We start from the raw sequence: 15,071 nt of genomic DNA on the forward strand, positions 1-15,071 counted from the left end.
CAACTTTCACTGTTTTATATCCTATTGGGTTTGAAGACTATATGAGGTAAATATATGGACTAAGTTGAAAAACTTAGTTCAAACTGAATTCCAGAACTGATCAATTATTGAACATCAAAATGTCTCCTTTGGGTTGGGGTCTGGTGACAAAATAAAAGAATGGAAGCCTGACGGAGAGTCTGTCCTTGACCAAAGTCTAGCCAGGTTCCTCTGAGCCTCCTTCTCAACCAGGCCTCAGACTTGGTCAGTAAAGTCACAGACACACACTAGCATAGGTTCTAACAGCTCAAGGCAACCTTCTTAGCATTTCCCTCATTCTCTTAAAGCGCCTGCTTGAGAAAGCTCAGGGCTGTCAAAATTTTTTTTCTGTTGGGGTGAACAGATTGTGTCTCTTTCTCCCAGCCTCTGTGGGAGGGTAGAGTCTGAATTTGGTAATTGTCAGCTGGCAGACAGAGCTGGCCTGGTCGCAGTTACACTGCAGGACCTTGTGTCGTTTTTCACTCCCCCGACTCGACTGAGCCCTCACTGGCTCCCTGCCCTACTCTCTCTTTCTCTTATAAAAACACTCAGTGATTGTGTACAAATTGAAGGTGAGTTCAGTTCACACTGGAGTCCTTTTTTCCTTTTGCAGTCATTACTACTGATTAAAATCTGTCCTTACCACTTTAGTGTTAACACTTGGTTTTCCTTTGATAATGCACACGTCAGGCCTTGTTGCCAAGATGAGACTTAGACATGGTACAGTAGCACATAAAATGTACGGTGGTGGTCAGCAATGGCTTTGGAGGAGAGGACACATAGGGGTCCTGTTAGCCGTGGTCTTCGCTTGCTTTCGAGTGCCCTGTGGGAGCTGATGAAACTGTATGGAGGGAAGGGAAGTGGTTCTGTCGCTTGTGTTCACCCCCTTCCTCCCTCAGTGCTTGTTCTGAGTCTGACTTCCCATCTGAGGTGGGACTGGATTCCCTGAGCAAGGATCCTAGCGTATGAATTTCCTACACCGAAGATTTATTCTAGAACTGTCCCTGTTTCCATTCTGCTCATATTTATTGAGCACTTACTAAGGGCCAGGTACTGATACTAGGGATAAAGAAATAGATACCTATTTTTTTCAACTCAGGGAGGGTCATAGGGAGAGAGTCTAAGAATTACTTTCTCCTAAAAGGAAAAAAAGGACTGATATATAGAATTATCCAGTTAACTGAAATGTCTACCTTCTAAATTTTTCTATTGCTACATCAAATTCTTCAACTGTTTTTGTATCTACCCTTGGTTTTCTTTAAAATGAAAATTCTGGGGCAGAACAGTGGTGAGGCCAAAGTTAATTTTCTCCATGATGTAAACCTTTATATCACATAGCCTCTGTACCTTCTCTCAGGCTTCTTTCTGAAATATGAACAAAGAAAATAGAAACATAAAATATTAGGAAATGAAATAGAAGGGGTCAAAAGGAAAAAAAAAAAGCTATGGATTCTGATTACTGGAGATCGGTATATTTTTAACAAGTGATGTCCTTCAAAGATATTTCTATATTACATCATTTATTCATGTAATACTGATTTTAGTTTTCTTAAATGTAGTCTATAGTTTTCCTGTCCTTCTTTATTAATGTCCTGCTTTTGGATCTAAAGGGAGTGGATTGCCTAAAGGCCCTCTTAGTCCAGCTTTTAGTTCATATTTTTAAAAAGACAAGGAAAAATAAATTCTGGACTTCCAATTCTGTCACCTTTCCTGCATAAAAATAGAGCTGAATGTTTTTGAGGTGGTGGCCAGAATCACAGAGGGTAATCATATTTGAATTTTCAGTGATAGAGTTTATGCTTCAATTAATTGACATTTTCTATACGTATTTGTTTGGAAAAGGTCGTCGTCTATTATGTGGGGTTGGGGAGAGCAGGTAATAAAAATCAGAATGATTCCATTTTTGTAAGCAAATGGAGGTAACAGAAAGAAAGTCTGGTAGAAAATCACTGAAATGTTGATAGTGGTTTTCCCTGGTGTGATGATAGGTGACTTTTTTCCTTTATATATATGTTTACACTTCCTGCTTATGAATAAAAGGAGCCAAACCCAAGAGAAAAAGATACTTACCATTTTTACTACTCTTAGGGCTAAGTAGCTAAGGTTTAGAAAATTCTTTAATATCCTCAACAATTTACACAGTCCCATTCTCCCCATTTTAGTGGTGGAAAAACCAAGGCACGGAAAGGTTGGCCATATTCCTTCCCCATTTGTCACCGAGGCAAGGTGAAGATCTCAAAAGCAAATCTTGTTTTCTGTAGAGTGTGTGCTTTCACTCTATAATTAAACAGTGGGATGTGCTTGTTGCCTGAAGTAGGAGAGTGAGGCTCTTTTACAAGGAACAGGTCTGTTGGAGGAAATCCAGATGTTGCTTCTGCTGCAGGGCACCTAGCCACATGTGCTACAGTCCCTCATGTTTCTGATTGATATCTGGCTGGAACCGCCCTCCCCCCCAAAAGCTTGAATGAGGTTCTGTGGGTTGCCTGCCACCTTTTCTCTTTGCCAATGTGTCTTTTGGGAAAAGAAGCTCCCACTTGTTCTTTAATCATTCATGAGAGACTTAATGAGCACCTACTATGGCCAGTCATTGTGCTAGTATTCATGCGAAACAGAAAAATCAAACGTTTTCTACTTTAGCTGAGCTCCATTACTGCAAGAATATTCACGTCCATCCTAACTCCCTGAAGTCAAGGAACCTTATTTCCTGTGTGTTGGTATCTAGTTTAGTCCTTGTGCTGAGGAAGTAACGCAATGTGAATTGGTCCACCTGTTTGACTGTTAAAGACATAGACCTATATTAGATTTCAGGGTTGATATAACTTGCTCGGTGACATTGATGTCACCGACATATGCGAATGGATACCATGTGTGTCCTGTGGGCCTGATTGGATGACCACCAGTTCTTCAGAGAGGGAAGCTTCGAGAATGAAGCACCAGCTCCATTTCCCCTTGAGAGAATTCTAGTTCTTCCTTTTGTTGGTCATGAGCTCTACTCTGTCAGCTCTTTTCTCATTGATCCTGAGATCATTTTTCGTATTAGATATTTTAAAAGTACATTTGTAAGTGCAGACTTACTTCTGTGATGCTGAGGGTGCTTTGTGTGTATGCTCTGTATGCTCCGCAAGTTCCTGTGGGATAGGCAGAGGTCACAAGATGCTGTATCCTGCCCTTGCTGAAAGCTGCCCATGCTGGAGCTGGAGAGGTTTCCTTGGGTTAATGTGGGAAATCAGGGTCAGAACTTGGGACTGGATCCCTTGACTTAATTAAAACAATATTCCTCTGGTTCCGATGAATAAATATAAGGAGAATGACAGAAGCAGTATGGAAGGATGGCCAAGAAGGGGCCTGTGGTCGACACAGAAATGGTGATATTCTGCCTGCCACTTACCTTGTCTTCTCTTTCACCCCAACAGGGAGGTACCTCCTTCCAAACCCTGTAGCCGGGCAGGCCTGGCCAGCCTCTGCGGAGACGTCCAACCTCGTGCGCATGCGCAGCCAGGCCCTGGGCCAGTCGGCACCATCGCTCACCGCCAGCCTGGTGAGTGTCCTCTGCTGGGGTCCGCGGTGCATCGATGCGGTGTCCTCTCCCCACCACCATAGGGACTATTTTCAGTTTATTGAATTTGACTAGGTTTGAACTAAACCACATTTAGCATTAAGCAATGTGACATTTTTTGCATGGAGTGTGCTACTTTTTTCCAAGTCTCTTCTCCACACCCCCAACCTAATCTGTAGAGTTTCTGACACCTCGACTGTTTCCTCTCCTCCCTCCCCAGAAATGAAAATCTCTCTGAGCTTTTTTTCTTAAATACTTCATTTGAAAATAACGTCAGCTTTCCTAAAAAGTTGGAAGGATATGAAAAATACATAGAACATATTGATCCAGCTATTAATTTCTTGCCAAATTTGTTTTTTTTTCTCTCTCCTTGGATATACGCTGAGGTAGGTACATACGTATGTGTTATACATATCTGTGTACACACACTCAGATAATTGCTTCAACTATTTGAGAGTAAGCTGTGTCTCTCATGGCCTTTTGTTACCACAGTTAGGAACATTGGTAAATTTATGGTGACTCAAGCCATTCTGTGTTTCATTTTTATCAACTGGCTCTATCGTGTCTTGTGTAACGTTTCTCCTCCAGTGTAGGATTCAGTCGAGGGTCATATATTGCATTTAATTGTCATATCTATTTTGTCTTTATTAATCTGGATTTTTTCTGCAGCCTTCCTTTGCCTTTTGTGATGTAGATATTTTTGAAGACTATCCTCTCCCTCCCAATTTTTAAGAATGGGATGTTTCTCCTGTTACTCGTGCCTGACATGTCTGATGTTTCCTCTTGGTGAGGTTCAAATTTTGCATTCCAGGCCAGAGTAGAGCATGGGTGGTGATGTGTCCTTTCAGGGCTTACCTTCTGCAGGCCCATCATGTCCATCCGCCCCTCACTGTGTTGTTAATTCCAACCCCCCATACCCCCCCTCCTGCCACACACACACATAGTCATGGTGTTGATGCCTCCACTGGAATTAGACTTTTAATCTTGCCATCAGTAAGCATTCTGTGGGAAGGTAAATTTCAGGCCATGAGAACATATTTTTTCTCATCAAAAATTTCCCCTAGATTGCCTATCCATTGATGATATTGGCCTGGACCATTTTTTGTGGTAATTGAAACTGATTGTTACTCCCACCTCAGGGCTCTCTGCACATTTACCTGTTGGCCCTTGGCATCCATGTTTGCATATTTGTTTGCAGCTTGGCATCTTGCATTCCAATTCATTTCTTCCAGTGTTGATCTTTATTTTCAACCACGATGCTTCCTAGAATTTTGTTTTCTTCTGGGTCTGTTCCTTCTCTCCTTCAACCTTTGGCACAGCCTAGAAGTCTCTACAAGTTAATTTTTGGTGGTAGGGTTGTATGTTTTGGGAATAGATTTTTAAATATCTTTTACTGATGGAGATGCAAATAATATATTAGCATTATGGTGCCTTATAATTTTATGCATTAGTAATAAGTTGGATATTTGAGACTCATTCAGTAATGCAGAGAGATTTGATTTACGTCAGACCTCTGACTTAAGATTTGATTTAAGTCAGATCTCTGACAAAAGTCTTACTTTGCCACTAGGTAGCTATATAAACGTGGGCAAATCATTTAGTTTCTCCTATGTTATCAACTCAGCGTGCCTGCAAGATGAAAGGAGTATTTAAGCAGTTCCTGGAAATCAGCTTTGGAATCTTTTGATTTAACTTCTAGAATAATAAAGATTGTGAAGATAGTGAAAAATTATTCCTAAAAAAGTTTCAGAATATTTTGACTTCAGAATTGACTATGGTCTTTGAACTGAAGTTCATTGTTTTCCTCTCTTGAAAATTTTAGGACTTGTATTTCAAGGTACAGTTAAAATGATGGTAGTTACCATTTGCCATCATCCCATTCCCAAATTCAATGTTACTTTTTCTTCTTGGGGGAATTTTATTGAAAGCTAATTTTACTGAAAGCATTTACTTTTTAAGAAAAGAGGGAAATGCCTCACAATTATTATTATTATTAATTATTATTATTATTACTTTTTTAAGAGAGGTGCTTTTTGGGTCACTGCAGAATTACTCTTCACACTTGGATAGCAGTCCTATGTGTTGCTTGGCAAATAAATTATTCTGAATAAAACAACAGTGTTAAAAGGAATAATCTCATCTAATACTGGTAGTCCCATACTCAGAAACAGAAATTGATTCATTCATTGGTAAAACACATGTCAGGTGACCTAAGATAATTTGGAATAAGCTAAAAAGATAAAGAGAACTATTAATAGATAACACAAAAGAGTACTCCTCAGAATATGTCTGATGAAATTCTTACTCGAGTCATTTAATTATTAGCTTATCAGTCCTGTGAGGTTTTATACTGTTTGCTTGAGAGCAGAACTAGAGAAAGTGCTAAAATCCCATAGACAGCAAGCTTAAAATAGTACCTGGCACATAGCAAGTCTCAATTGTTAGCAATATTACTACTTCTGTTAGTAACATATTTTGGGTAAGCTTGAGTATGAAAGCCAGACTGCAGTTAATCTTTGACTTGACAGTGAAGGTTTAACTCATTGTCTTTCCTTCAGAGACTTCATTACTTCCTGATGCTGGTCGAAGGAAAACTATTTGCAGACTGTTTGACCAAGTCTTCTCCTGCCCCGCCCCACATTCTGTCCTAATAAGAGCAGTAACAGCTGGAGGAGAGCTGATAGGCAGCGTGCCATCTTGATTTCCTTGTTGTTCTGCTAGCTGCCCAGCTTTCTGGGCCATATCGCTTATTTCAGTATATCGCCCAGTTCAGGCTAATGACTTTTGCTGCTTTTGGTACCCTTTGCAGACCATTAATCTGTTTCATATTTCTTAAATTGGATTACATCTAAATTACCTTACTGATTACAATAAACTATCTCTATAGTGATAGAGAATGTTGGTTGAGAGATGGAAATGCCCACTTATTAGAACTTCTCCTTTTTCCTTTTCCCTCTAAACAAGTGATGTGTCACATGGTGCCCTGAACTGTGGAAAGTGCTTCACTCTGACCCTCTCTCCAGGCCACTATTCTCAACTCCACTGCCCCATCTTAGAACTTTAAGTCACTCTTCCTGCTATATGGCAAGCTCCTTGAGGGCAGAACTCGTGTCTCCTCTGATTTGTACTCCTCACTCTTCCTGGCACAACTTCTTGCACATAGGAAGCATTCAATAAATATTGTTAATGGAATGAATAATAATAATAATAATAATTATTATTAATACTTATAATTATTAATAATTATTCCTACAAAGTAAAAGATGACTCTGCTTGCAAGGTGAGAGTGATGATGCAATTCTCTGTGCTGTAATGGGTGTCCTAATAAGACTATCCATCTAAAACCTCTTTGTTTTTGTTCTGTGTGTATCTTAAATTCGTAATTAGCCATGAAGTCTGTGTAATGGTCCAAATCTTGTGTAGTTCCACATTGGCCGCTCAAAAAATACAATGACAAAATAGTGAAGAGAGGATCCCTGTCCACCTTGAAGGAAGTTCAGTGAATATGCTTGTACGCAGTCACGATGGGATCACATTGACTTAAATGTTCTGTTGTCTCACTGAAGAACTAAGTTGAAGTCATATGTGTCTTTACATATGGAAAAATTTGGAAAAACAGAAATCAAAATGTCCACATGACAGCATTACACTGGATAAAACAGCATTTCCTGCTCAACACACCAACAAACATTTCAGAAAAGTATGACTCTCCACCTGAGAGGTATCCATATGTTAGTAAGATATAAATGAAGGCCTCGTGGCTTGCTAGGTCTGAATTTTAGTAACTGCATGACCTATAGTGATTTAAATGCCATAGGCAAGCTGGAGGGTAATGCTAACTACCTTCTCAAGGAGGAGATTAATTCCTAGCCTGAAGTATCTAGTTTTCCTGGGCAGTGCTAAATGTCGTTGTGCTCCCTCTTCCAGACATGTTGGGCATTTCAGATAAATGGCATGTTGCCAATTCATCCTAAGTAGCCTGGTAGCTGGCAGAATCCATGCTCAGCCAGTATCCGCCTGCTGGGACACCAGCCGGGAGTGCTGATGAAGTGTCAGATGTATACTTCATATACATTAATCTGAAGAGGGGAAAACTCATTTCTCCATTTGCTCCTTCCATCTTTCTGTCCCTCCCCACACACATGGGTAGTTTATCAAAGAAGTCAGAGTTGTCAGAAGCAGGGGGATTTATACAGATGCTGCTTTCTGGCAAGAAAGATGGAGATTTCAAGAGACAAAAGCAGGACCTGTGGTAACTTATTTTTCTGTAGGAAAATAAGGTGGTGTAAGCCTCGATGATTAAAGTTTAAAAACAGTGTATGTGGCTATCATGTAAAATCCTCCCTTCTTTTGTACTTTGGAGTCATGGACAGATGGTAGAAACACAGTGAAAACCAGTTGACAGTGTTTTTCTCCCAACTTTCTCTTTGATTTGAATCATGAGCTTCATCTGCGTGGTGTGTGGACCTGACCCTATCATGTTTTCTCTTGCTGAGGTCCTCCTTGACCATCTTGTTTGAAACCGCTCCCCACACTGCAGGCCACACTCCCCACTCTTCTCCAGAGCTTCATCCTCTTCCAGTATACGACAATTTAGTTTATTATTGTGTTACATATTTATTAACCATTGTCATGAAAGCTTCATGACAGTAGAGGGATTTTTCCTGTTTTCCCAGCTGTCTTCCCAAGGCCTGGAGTAGTGGTGACACAGAGTAACTGCCCATTGAAGACTTGATGAATGCATAAACAAATGTTATTTCCTATCTACACATTTTTGGGCCCTAGAGTGGACTCCTGTTTATTTTTGTTGCCTTAATTTTTAATCTGTGGTTAACATTTTAGGTTTAGCCTAATCGAGAAGCTAATCTTCAAGACAGAGGCCAATTCACTGTGGAAACTATATTCCAGAGTTAAACTATCATGGTTAAGTTGGGAAAAGGGCATTGGGGTTGGGGAACAAACCGATTAAGAGATCAGCTCCACTCTCTAGCACTTAGGAGCTGTGTAAGCCTTGGTTTATTCATCTATGTAGTAACCTTGTAAAGTTTTGTGAGGATCCCATGAACCATCTCATGGGCAGTCCTTTGCCCGTTGCTTGTTTCCTAGGAAATGCTGGGGTTGATGTACCTGGTGTTTATCAGATTAGTGCTTCCTTGGGGTTGTCAGGCTTAGTGGAGGTGGTATTATTAGAAGGGTGGGAAATGAGCCCATTCTCTCAGATCAGCTGCTAAGAGCAGTAGTGTAATCTTTCTGTCCTTCCTGCCAGCTTATTTCTTGCTTCCTCATTTTGACTCAATATTACCTGACACACTGGAAGATACTTTCTAGAATAGCTAACATTTTTGAAGGGGGGAAGTGCTTTCAGATAATGTTTTTCAACTTTTAATATTAGGTTCAATGGTGTAATTTCATGTTTCTTCAGTGGCCCTCTTTTGACATAGTATCCATTTCTTTTAATGAAAAAATTATGTTTCATGATGTACTATAAATATTAAGACCAAACTATTTTAACTGTAATAAATTCAAAGAGCCTTGATGAATATTCATCTTTTCCATTTGCACAAATGCATGATGAAGAGTCTGGGAAAATTCACTAAACGTATGCAAAAGTGCATTTTTCCTTTTTAATTCATTCAGAATGCACTGGCATAATGTCAGCATTTATTTAGGGCACAGACTTTATTTGCAGTCATTTAATCTTATATCAATACTTCATTAGCCTTATAGCTCAAAAACAAAAACCTGAGCTGAAGTCCAATTAGTTAACTCTGAGAGAGTGTCTGTTAAATATTGATGCAGGAACAATTTGAATGCCCTTGGATAAATTGCTTAACCAAAGTTGTAGAATACAACTATGAGTTTGCATTCTCTTTAGCCGTCATGACTCAGTTTAAAGATTGCATCATATTCCATTACATGGATTTCTCAAAAATTTCTCCGTTTAGGTTATTTAGTTTCAGTTTTTAGGTTATTTCATTTTAGGTTATTTAGTTGTTCCTATTGCAGATAATGGTGATGAGCAGGCTTTTATAACTCCTTGTTCACCTCTGTTTTTAGGGTAACTTCTTGGAGTGGAATCACTGTGAAAAGGGTATGAGCCCTATGGAAGGTTTCTGTACTTCTGCTAAATATTGCTTCTATGAACACTGTTCAGATTTATATATTTATATATTGAGAAAGTGCATCTCACTACACCATGGCCAGGAGTCAATATTGTCTTCTTAAAAAAAAAAAAAAAAAAAGAACAACAAACAAAAAAGCAACTTTGCTAGTTTACTACATGAAATAATTCTTTTAAACTTGTTAGATTTTTAGTGAAGTTAATAAGGTTATTGGATGTGTTGAACTCTTACTCCTAAGCCTCTGAATAAAGCAAATAGGAAGTTAGGGTTATCTAAGCTTCTTCCTGCAACTTCTTCCTTCCATTCCCTAAATCAGCTTCCCATACCAACTGTTGGTAACCTTGTTGCTCTTGGGACATAAGAACTCCCGAGTGTGATTACAGTATATGTAGCTGAAGGCATTATTCTGTAGTTCAGAATTTTTTTCATCTGGAAAGTAGTAATCTCAATTGTGAAATAGTGCCTTCAGCTGTGGACATTATAATCAGAGTCTCAAGAGTGCTTGTACTCCAGGAGTAATACGTCTCCCAGTTATTACCCTCTGAGCTAGGTTCTGTTTATAGTAAAGGGAGGAATTTTCATAACTCAGTGCTGAAATAGCCATAGGGAGCCCTGAGCAGATTATTATAGGTCAGGCCTAATCCATGAAGATAAATCTCATTATAGGTTCACCTGGGCCCATCCACAGAGCCGCTGGTTTAACATGAGTCTGTAAATCAAAGGTCAGGTGAAAATCAAACTATAAAATCCTTGTCATAATCCCAACTCTTGCCTCTGTGCCTCCTTACTCTGAACATGCTTGGATGCTGTGAGAATAATTAGCAGAAAAAAATACACTGAGTTCATTGTGATTCAGTGTGTTAATGACTGAAATACTATGGATCTGGCAGGTGAGGGTGGGGGCTGGGGGTGGGGTAGGTTTTTTCCCCTAAAATGAAATTGCAGCTGGATTCGTCACCTAAAACTTCCCCTCTCAGTTTTCTCCTCCTGACATTTGCAAAGATTAGAACAGTCCTTACCTTCCTTCTGTGTTGTCTTTCCTGGGAAGGATGGGGTACCTGCCAAAGCGGCTGTCGGTGGCGGGGGGGATGCCTGAATGCACTGGCCAGTTAGGGACTGGATATTATCAAAGGCATTTGAGTATCAGTGGGATGAATAGTGACCAGAAATATCTTGGGGGATTTAAAGAGTAGATATGTGTGCCCTGTTTTAATTTCTTATCATCATAGAGGGGATTTAATTTAATTAACAGTAGTAATACCATATATATGTGTATATATCGGTTTGTATGTATGTTAAAGCTTCGGTTTCACTTATTATCCTCTTACCCAGCTGGTGTATCTGTTTAGAAGCTGGTTCACCTGTTCACCAAGCAGTATGAGATGACCCAGGGGATGCCAGGTCGTGGCTCCTCAGCTGTCTGAGCCCCTACAGTATTTTTAGCACCCGCGGTACTGCCTGATATGTATTTAGTGCTTAGATAATGGTTGTTTACTAATAAACGTTTAGGAGATCTTAATTAAAAGAACTTTGGGTTTTCTGAGGCTCCTTCATTTGGCTTCCTGGAGCTCAGACTAGTTGAATTGCCAGGCTCTCAATGATTTGATTGACCTCTGTGTCTGGGGAGGTAATCCACATAAAGGCGGTGAAGCAGTTTTGGCTGCCATCATGGTAGGATCCCTTGATGCACCAGTGAATGGGTGCCACTGTTATGGACTCCTGGTCTGACACGGCATGTCCCTTTGCTCTCCTGGCAAAACCTGAGCACTTGATTATTTGCTGCCTCGTTGTCAAAAGGATTCTGTCACCCTGGAAAAACAACAAGCCCGTAATAATTAGAAGGTGGTTAGTGGGAGGGAAGACATGGGGATGGAACATTTCCTTTCCTGGGAAAAAAATGAAAAATTATCATTGAACTTAATAGGCTTAAGAAACTTGTGGGTTTTGTGGTTCTGGAAAAGCCTGCATGTTTTGATGCTTTTCCTACTGTATTTTTCTTTTTTCTTTTTTCCCCCTACTGTTTTTCTAGACTTAAACTTTCGTGGTTAGTGAAATGAAGAGTATTGGTGAGAGTTCATGTATTTAATTGGCATGAGGTGTCAATCTAGCATTGGATTCTGAATCAGTGTATATCTCATTATGTTAATTAGTTAATTGACTATTAATGGAGTTCCTATTTTACAATTAGTATTAAAATCTATATGAGGGAAAAATAGAATGAAACCTTCAAACACATTCTATGAGGCCAGCATTACCCTGATACCAAAATTAGGCAAAGACACCAAGAAAAAGAAACCTATAGGCCAATATTCCTGATGAACATAGATGTAAAAACCCTCAAAAGCAAACCACATTCAGCAATACAATAAAAGGATTAATTCCTGAATTCTTGAGAAACAAGGGCGGTTGAATATTCCCAAATCAATCACCATGATGCATCATATCAACAAAATAAAGGATAAAAATTATATCATCATCTTAACAGATGCAGAAGAAGCATTTGACATAATTAAAAAAAAAAAAAAAAAGCTTCCATCAGAGTGGGTTTAGAGGGAACATACTTCAACATCATAAAGGCCATATATGAAAAGTCCACAGTTAACATCATACTCAATGGTGAAAAACTTGAGAGTTTTTTCTGTAAGGGCAAGTACAAGATAAGGATGTCCACTCTTACCACTTCTTTTCAGCATAGTGCTGGAAGTCCTAGCTATAACAATCAGACAGGAAAAGAAAAGAGTCATCCACATTGCTAAGGAGGAAGTTAAACCGTCGCTATCTGCAGATGACATGATATTATACCTAGGAAACTCTAAAGAATCCACCAAGAAACTGTTAGAAGAAATAAATGAATTCGGTAAAGTTGCAGAATATAAAATTAATACCCAGATGTTGGTAGCATTTAAAATCCTAATAACAAAATTGCAGAAAGGGGAATTAAAACAATATCATTGATAATTGCACCAAGAATAATGAAATACCTAGGAATAAACACAACCAAAGAGGTAAAAACTATAAGACATTGATGAAAGAAATTGAAGAAACATAAAAAATTAGAAAGCTATTTCATGGATTGGAAGAATTAATATTGGTAAAATGTCTGTACTCCCCAAAGCAATCTACAGATTCAATGCAATCCTCTCAAAATACCAACAGCTTTTTTTTTTTCTTTAACGGAACTAGGACAAATTATACTAATATCCATATGGAATCACAAAACACCCCAAATAACCAAAGCAATCTTGAGAAGGAAGAACAAAGCTGGAGGTGTCACGGTTCCAGATTTCTAGATACACTACAAAACTTTAGTAATCAAAATTGTGTGGTACCAGCACACAATTGAAACAGATAGATGAATGGAACAGAATAGAAAGCCTGGAATTAAACCCATGCTACTTTGGTCAGTTAATCTAAGACACAAGAGGGAAGAATATAATGGGGGAAAAGGACAATCTCTTTAACAAATGGTTCTGGGAAAGTTGGACAGCTACATGCCAAAGAATGAAACTGGATCACACTTTCTTTCACCATACACAAAATAAACTCAAAATGTGTTAAAGACCTAAACGTGAGACCCCAAACCACAAGAATTCCAGAAGAGAATAAAAGGAGTAATGTCTTTGACATTGGCTGTAGCAACAGTTTTCTAGCTATGTCTACCAAGGCAAAGGAAAGAAAAGCAAAAATAAACCTTTAGGACTACATCAAAATAAAAAAGCTTTTTATACAGTGAAGGAAACCATCAACAAAACAAAAAAGCAACCTTTTGAATGGGAAAAGATACTGGCAAATGATTTATCCGATAAAGGATTAATACCCAAAATACTTAAGAGCTTAACACCAAAAAAACCCCAAATCAAACCAAACCAAAGCAAAACAACACAAAAATGAAACCAATACAAATACTGTGATTAAAAATGGGTGGAGGACCTGAATAGACATTTTTCCAAAGGAGATGTACAAATGGCCAACAGACACATGAAAATGTGCTCCAGATCATTACTCATCATCGGGGAAATGCAAATCAAAACTACAGTGAGATCACCTCACATCTGACAGAATGGCTAAAGTCAAAAAGGTAGTACTAGAAGGTAATAGAGTGTTGGTGAGGATGTGGAAAAAAAAGCCCTCCTGTTTTGTTGGTGGGAATATAAATTGGTGCAACCACTCTGGAAAATGGTATGGAAGTTCCTCCAAAAATTAGTAATCGAAATACCATATGATCTAGCAATTCCACTACTGGCTGTTTATCCAAAGAAAATGAAAACACTAATTCCGAAAGATACCATTCCACCCATATCCATATGCTTCTAGCCACATTATTTGCAATAGCCAAGATCCAGAAGCACCCCCCACCACACACAGTCAGCCATACAAAGGGTGACAGTGTGGATGGATCTGTAGGGTATTATGCAAAATGAAGTAGTCATTTGTGGAGTCTAAAAACTAGAACAAAGGAATAAACAAAAAGCAGAATCAGACAAATACAGGGAACAAAGTGATGGTTGCCAGAGTTCTGGGGGTTAGGGGCAAGGGCAACATGGGTGAAGGGGAGTGGGAGATACAGGCTTCTAGTTATGGAATGAGTAAGTTCTGGGACTAAAAGGCACAGCATAGGGAATATAGTTGATAATAGAGTTAGTGTTTTGTGGTAACTGATGGGTGAGCACGGTATAATGTATTCAGAAGTTAAATCACCATGTCATAAGCTGGAAACTAATATAACATTGAGTGTCAGTGCTACTCAAAAAACTTTTTAAAAACCTTACATGAAAAATATGTGACACATAGGCTTTTTAAAAGGAACTTCAAAGCTAGCTGAAATGAGACTTGTGAAAAATCAGCAAAGTAGAAGAAACAATGTGTTGGATAGTGTGCAGCTGTGAGAATTTATAGATCTGGAAAAGCGAGCGGGCTGCAGACTTCTAGCAAGTATCATCAGGCAAACTTCAAGGTGCAATGGCATTACGTACATAGTGGAATGGGGTGGGGGTAGTGGGTAAAAGTGGACAGCGTAGTGTGAATAGTGACATTTTTTCTTAGTATAATGTTTCTAGAATAGTCAGGGAGGGCAAGGGACCACATGAAAACCCAGAGGCCCATGGCTGAGGCTCATGGCTGAGGCTGTCACTGATGTAACAGAATAGTTTCTGGTTTAATGTGAACCCTGGAAGACCACCACCATCTGTCTGTTTGTACAAAGAATGTCGTTTTTACTTAGGAGACCTCCCAGATGCTAAGTCTGTTATCTGTAGAGATTTTAGCCAAAAGGAAGTAAGTCTTCAGTTTTGCTGGATTCATGGATTCATGGCTAGATGGTAATAATGGCTTACTGAGTTACAGCTTTTCTTTATGAGCCGATACTGTTTATTTGT

General features: G+C 39.1%; 1 protein-coding gene across 7 annotated transcripts in view; it reads left to right on the forward strand.

Moving 5' to 3' along the window:
- Positions 1-15,071, forward strand: part of MAST4 (microtubule associated serine/threonine kinase family member 4) — a 551,227-nt gene that overhangs the window by 165,900 nt on the left and 370,256 nt on the right. For all 7 annotated transcript variants that reach the window (XR_009353981.1, XM_059175136.1, XM_059175141.1 and 4 more), the window contains exon 3: positions 3,432-3,556. Coding sequence is in view for 6 of the 7 variants with exons in the window: in XM_059175136.1 (XP_059031119.1) it covers positions 3,432-3,556 (125 nt within the window). In the remaining variant the exon portion in view is untranslated. The remainder of the gene's footprint in view (positions 1-3,431; positions 3,557-15,071) is intronic.

Source organism: Mustela lutreola, chromosome 5, assembly GCF_030435805.1.
Source record: "Mustela lutreola isolate mMusLut2 chromosome 5, mMusLut2.pri, whole genome shotgun sequence".
NCBI lineage: Eukaryota > Metazoa > Chordata > Mammalia > Carnivora > Mustelidae > Mustela > Mustela lutreola.